The following is a 5,820-nucleotide window of genomic DNA, read 5'->3' as shown; positions in this document are numbered from 1 at the left end:
CTCAGAGGTTAAAAGCATTGTCTGCTCTTCCAAAGGTCCTGAGTTCAATTCCCAGCAACCACATGGTGGCTCACAACCATCTGTAATAGGGTCTGGTGCCCTCTTCTGGCTTGCAGGCATACACACAGATGGAATATTGTATACATAATAAATAAATATTTTTTTAAAAAAAGCATTGCCTGCTCTACCAAAGGTCATGAGTAGGATTCCCAGCAACCACATGGTGGCTCACAACCATCTGGAACGAGGTCTGGTGCCCTCTTCTGGCCTGTAGGCATACACACAGACAGAACATTGTATACATAACAACAACAACAACAACAAAAAAAAAAACCTGAAACCAGAAACAAAGCTGGTTAAATCCTCATCTCTCATTCATCCTTGGGAAACAGCTCTTTAACCCAAAGATTTCTTTGCACCCTCTTACCCCAGTCTCTGGTTCCTCAGGTGTCAATGTATCACTATGCACCCTGTTCAAGTTCTACAGCATCCTTAGTGTGTCAGAGCAGGTCATTGTGTAGTGAACCAAGGTTACAATCCACAAGTTGCCAAGTCATGAATACTGAGCTTCCTGTGTTCCCAGGGAAGCCCTCCCTAAACAGACACCCTTGGAACCTTTGCTCACACCAGCACTGTAAACGCCCTCTACGGCCTTTCCCGCCTGTCCAGGGCACAGTACTATTCCTCCTATTCAAAGCAACTCCCACCCCTGCCCAAGCAAAGAGGCAGTTCCTCGGTGCCCACCTGGAAAGGGCTCAAAGGGCAGTACAACTATTAATGTGACCCCTTCAAGGTTTTAGCAAGTCGTTTTACTTACTGCTTTATGGTTCCAGCCAAAGGGGTAGCCTAGTATACAGATGTGCTCAACACCTACAGGTCTCATGAGCTGCTGTTTCTCCTACTTTTAAGTGTGTACTGAGCACACACTAGTTGAAATGCCTTCTATTTCTGGCTTGGTTACAGCTAAGAGTGGGGAATCAAGTTTATTCTCAGGCAGAGAATGGGGAAACATGAAGAGGTCCTGGCCTAGGATGCATGAGCTCCGATGGTGACCATCCTGCAATAGGTCAGGAGCCTTTCTAAGGCCTGAGTAACATCTTACTAAAAAGATCAAGTGCCTTAGTTCCAGGTTAAGATTCCATTTCAACAGCATACACAAGATACAAGTAAGCAAGGAAGACTTACTACAGAAAAATTCTGCTCTAAAATGTCATAGTAATTAGCCGTGTGCTTGAACACATGGTTATTATGATTTAGAACACTATGGTAGTCCTTTAGTCAAAATCCTTTCTGTTGCATGTAGTAACAAGTCACTTCAGATTCACATTAAAAAGAATCCAGATGCATTCTAAGTATAGCCCAAGGATGAATGAAGACCAAGGCAAGGGTACAGGACTGGATGAAAAAACCAGGGCACCTCCAGGTTTACCAAGGCCTCCTGGCTCTCAGGCTTGTTCACCAGAGCCAACTCCTGCCTTGGGAAGTAGCCGTCTAACTCATCACCCAGGCCATCTTCCCAGGTGGTGATCAGTGGGATGATCTCCTTCATCAAAAGCCATAAAATACAGAACCATCTTTGGGCATTCCAGTCAGGTCATCCCTGGCTTAAACAGCCAATGAGGAGAAGAGTGACGAGGGTGAGGACAGAAAGCCACTGAGGGTGCTGAGCCAGGCCGAGTCTCCACAGGGCCTTTAGAGATATCGGCTGCTACATCAGGGGCTCAGTTGTTGACACTGAAACAAACCAGCAAAGAAGCCTGGTGTGGAGGCTGTGCCTGTAATCCCTAGATTTGGGGAGGCTAAAGCCTGGACTACACAGTGAAACCTTGTCTCAGAAAACTAAAAACAACAGCGATGAAGTCTGTGATTCTCTACAGTTCAGAGTCCTCCTTCTCATAAAGTATCTATGGAACTAGTCAAAAGTTCTAGTAAACAGTTTACATCTCAAAAAGCCTTACTGGGTACTGGAACTCAAGCAGAAAAGGCTGCTTCCTGCTCCACTGCTCTTCACTGGACATGGCTGACACCTGCTTTCATGTTCATCATCTCCTATAGGAATGATGAAGACAAGCCAAATCACAATGTTGTCACGCTCGCATTGGTAAGGTGACTTTAACAACCTGCTGACATCAATGGCATGGTAAGAGTGAAGTTCAAATGCTTTAGACCTAAAATCCCTGCCAGGGCATCTTTTTGTGGATAGACACTGCATAGAACACGGTGGGTGCTCAATGTTAGGTCAATTTTATGCTAATTTTAAAATGAGGTCAAGGACCTAACATATAGTAGGGCTAATAGCTTTGGGTCCCTCTGCTTCTATACCTCACAGTAGGCAGAGCAGAAAACAAAATCAATCTCAATTTTGCTCATTTCCCCTTAGACATAGCTTATAAATACTGACATCTCTAGCTCGGATACATAAAATGCAGACAAAGAGATCACTAGAAAGTATTTTAACAAAAAGCACTAGTTAAAATAGCCTAGAATATTACAGAAATGTTTACTCTAATACATGCAGAGGTGGGAGGAGTCAGCCAGAATCACATTTTACTCTATGATCTTTATATTGCTTTCACTTAAAAGTTTGAAGCAATGTGAAATGGACAGAAATATTTGGCTAAAAGAACTTAAAATGAGCCACCATAGCACATATATTGACAGAAAAACCTCTCATCTATGCCTACATACAAAGACAAGACCATGTCCAGTAGTGGATCATATTCTGGGGTTTTATAAACTGAATGGAAATATCAGGAAGGGTCAATATATTTCAAAAGAAGAGCCATAAATGCCCTAAAAGCAGGAAGTTGACACCATTTTAAATATAATTCATATATATATTTAAAATCAAACACAATTAAATAGAATATAGTTTAGGTACATGAATACTTTAGAATAACAGAGGTGGTACACAGTACCAAAAACTTATACACAGCCTTTTTGTTTCTTCTGTTGATAAACAGTGTGCCTCTATACAATCAATATTGCAATGAAATAAATTCTCTATTCATTCAAGACTTTCCCAAGGACAGAGGTGATTAATAATTTTATATATATATATATACACACACACACACATAAATATATTCTTTTGCAAACTCTGAGCAAAAGCAGTTAACACCTAAGAAAACTTCCTTTCTCTTTAAACTGTCACATACAGGAAGCACTGGCACCATATGGCCAGGGGAGTGTGCTTGCCAACTGGTTGGCCCCACCAAGACCGTGCTACAGGTGCAGAGCCAACTAAGCAGAAGGGCAGCGAGTGAGTTTCCGACTGTCTGAAGACAGAAAGGGAAGACAACTGCACATTTGCCACTCACAGTGAAGAATTGTGGAGACACTCAAAAGCGAGTGCTTCTTTCCCCTCCTTATTAAAAAAATAAAATCAAATCTGAGAATGTGTTCCAAGTACCACATGGGAAAAACTGGAGTCATAGTTATTTTTTTCCATGTGTATTCCGAAGAGGGAATGAAGTATCGGGAGCATGGCATTCCTATGGAGGAATGGGTCTTGATGTTCAAAGTAAACTAAATTTGCCCTTTTGCTAGCAGAGGAGAGACTAGCTTTAAGGATATAACATCACCGGAGTGAATGAAATGTGAAAATTATGTCTGTCACCAAAGAGAAGGATGACATCACGAGGCCTGGCCCATGACTTGTGGCTCTTTCTAAATGAATGCCTCTGAGAAGGAAGACGACACAGGGATCGTCACCTGCTCCACAGCTGCTGGCCCACATCGCCACTTGGAGCTGCAGGCTCCGGTAGGACTGACTCACCTGTGAATTTCAGGACAAAAACAAGCACCTTTTCTTGTGCTTTCTGACTGCCAAGGATGGAGGCCGCTGCAAGCATGTGGCCCACACGCCCATGCACACTTTCTGCCTCACACAGGGTGTGGTCCCAGGCTATTCCAGTGGTAACTCTCCCAGTGGGCTACAGCTACTGGAAAACTAAGTGTCTAGTAATGTCACCGATACCACTTTGCATCTTGTGACTCACTGCTACCATCATGGGCATCTATGTCTACATTTAACAACAGATCTTGGACTGTCTCGCATTCTTTCTTGGAAACAACAGTGATCTAGCAGTGAAAAGAATTGCAGTGCTCCGTTTTCATTGGCTGTGTTCAGGAATCCAACCAAAGGGGAAAGTTCTTTCAAAATTATATTTTCTTATCTCTGGTTTTGAGTCACAGCTGGGGAAAAAAGAAAAACAAGAAGAAGGTAAGGTACATTCCTATAGGGAATAACGCATTATCAACACAGATAAAGAAATGCCTAGCATGCACACAGTGCTCCCTAGGTACGCCTTAGGGCACAGCCAAGCACTTTCTTGTGAGGCAAAGGATTAACTATCCTCAGCTATCCCTAAGTTAACAGGAGCTTAAAGAAGCTAAGAACTTGCTCTTATTTTTCTGTTTGGGCAATGGCTATCAGAATGAAACTCTTCACTGCTTCTCTGTGTGAGCTCATGTGTACGGATGTGCACTTGGGAAACTGGGTGCCATTTTTCAAGGATAGGCATTCTAACTGGCCTGGAGCTCAGCAGGATAGGCAGCAAACTCTAGGAATCCATTTGTGAGCACCAGGATCATACAGAAATGCTACGGCACCTGGCTTTTTAATGTGGGTTCTAGGGATCACACTCAAGTCCACAGCACTTCATCAATTGAGAAATCTCTACAGTTTGTCAATATTCTTATTTTTTTTTTAAATTTACTTATTTCAGCTAGGGTTGTTACAGAGAAACCCTATCATCAAAAACCAAAACCAGCCGGGCGGTGGTGGCGCATGCCTTTAATCCCAGCACTTGGGAGGCAGAGGCAGGCGGATCTCTGTGAGTTCGAGACCAGCCTGGTCTACAGAGCTAGTTCCAGGACAGGCTCCAAAAAACCACAGAGAAACCCTGTCTCGAAAAACCAAAAAAAAAAACCAAAAAAAAAAAAAAAAAAAAAAAAAAAAAAAAAAAAACCAAAAAAAACCAAAAAAAAAAAAAAAAAAAAAAAAAAAAAAAAAAAAAACCAAAAAAAACCAAAAAACAAACAAACAAACAAACAAAAAAAACCAAAAACCAAAAAACAAACAAAAAAGAAAGAAAAAATTCATTTATGTGCACTGGTGGGTTTTTTGTTTTGTTTGTTTTTTTGTTGTTGTTGGTTTTTTTTTGTTTTGTTTTGTTTTGTTTTTTTTTTTGAGACAGGGTTTCTCTGTAGCTTTGAAGCCTGTCCTGGAACTAGCTCTTGTAGACCAGGCTGGCCTTGAACTCAAAGATTCTGCCTCTGCCTTTAATAAGTGCTGGGATTAACACCGTCCGGCTCTGCACTGGTGTTTTATTTTGCCTATATGTATGTCTGTGTGAAGGTGTTGGATCCCCTGGAACTGGAGTTACAGACAATTTTGAACTGAACCCAGGTCCTCTGGAAGAGCAGTTAGTGCTCTTAAATACTTAGCCATCTCTCCAGCTCGATATTCTCATTTTTTTGACAAGGTAATTCTACTTGTGGGACTGAACCCTAGTGCACGGAATGAGAATCAGAAGGGGATCTGAGTTTTTCTTGTCCAGCATCTCTGATCTATCACTGAAGGAAGAAAAAAGCTCTCTTGCAAAAGGTTGCACATTTCACCTAAAAATACATTCAAAGGCTGGATGGAAGGGCTCAGTATTCAGGAGGTCCTGATTCAATGGACCTACCAAGCTCAGTCCTTTCTTTCTCCTTTCTCTCTCTCTCCTCTCTCTCTTCCCCCCCCTCTCTCACACACTTATCATAAAAATGAAAATCACATGGGAATAAAATATGAACACACAATGCTCAAAGATC

General features: G+C 42.0%; 1 protein-coding gene across 1 annotated transcript in view; it reads right to left on the bottom strand.

Moving 5' to 3' along the window:
- Positions 1–4,112: 4,112 nt before the first annotated feature.
- Positions 4,113–5,820, bottom strand: part of Akap10 (A-kinase anchoring protein 10) — a 67,538-nt gene continuing 65,830 nt past the window's right edge. The window contains exon 15 of the mRNA XM_005349894.2: positions 4,113–4,197. Within this exon, the coding sequence (XP_005349951.1) occupies positions 4,192–4,197 (6 nt within the window). The 3' untranslated portion in view covers positions 4,113–4,191. The remainder of the gene's footprint in view (positions 4,198–5,820) is intronic.

Source organism: Microtus ochrogaster, chromosome 7 (genome assembly GCF_000317375.1).
Source record: "Microtus ochrogaster isolate Prairie Vole_2 chromosome 7, MicOch1.0, whole genome shotgun sequence".
NCBI lineage: Eukaryota > Metazoa > Chordata > Mammalia > Rodentia > Cricetidae > Microtus > Microtus ochrogaster.
The sequence above is the reverse complement of the archived record's forward strand: the minus strand, read 5'-3'. Positions and strand labels throughout refer to the sequence as shown.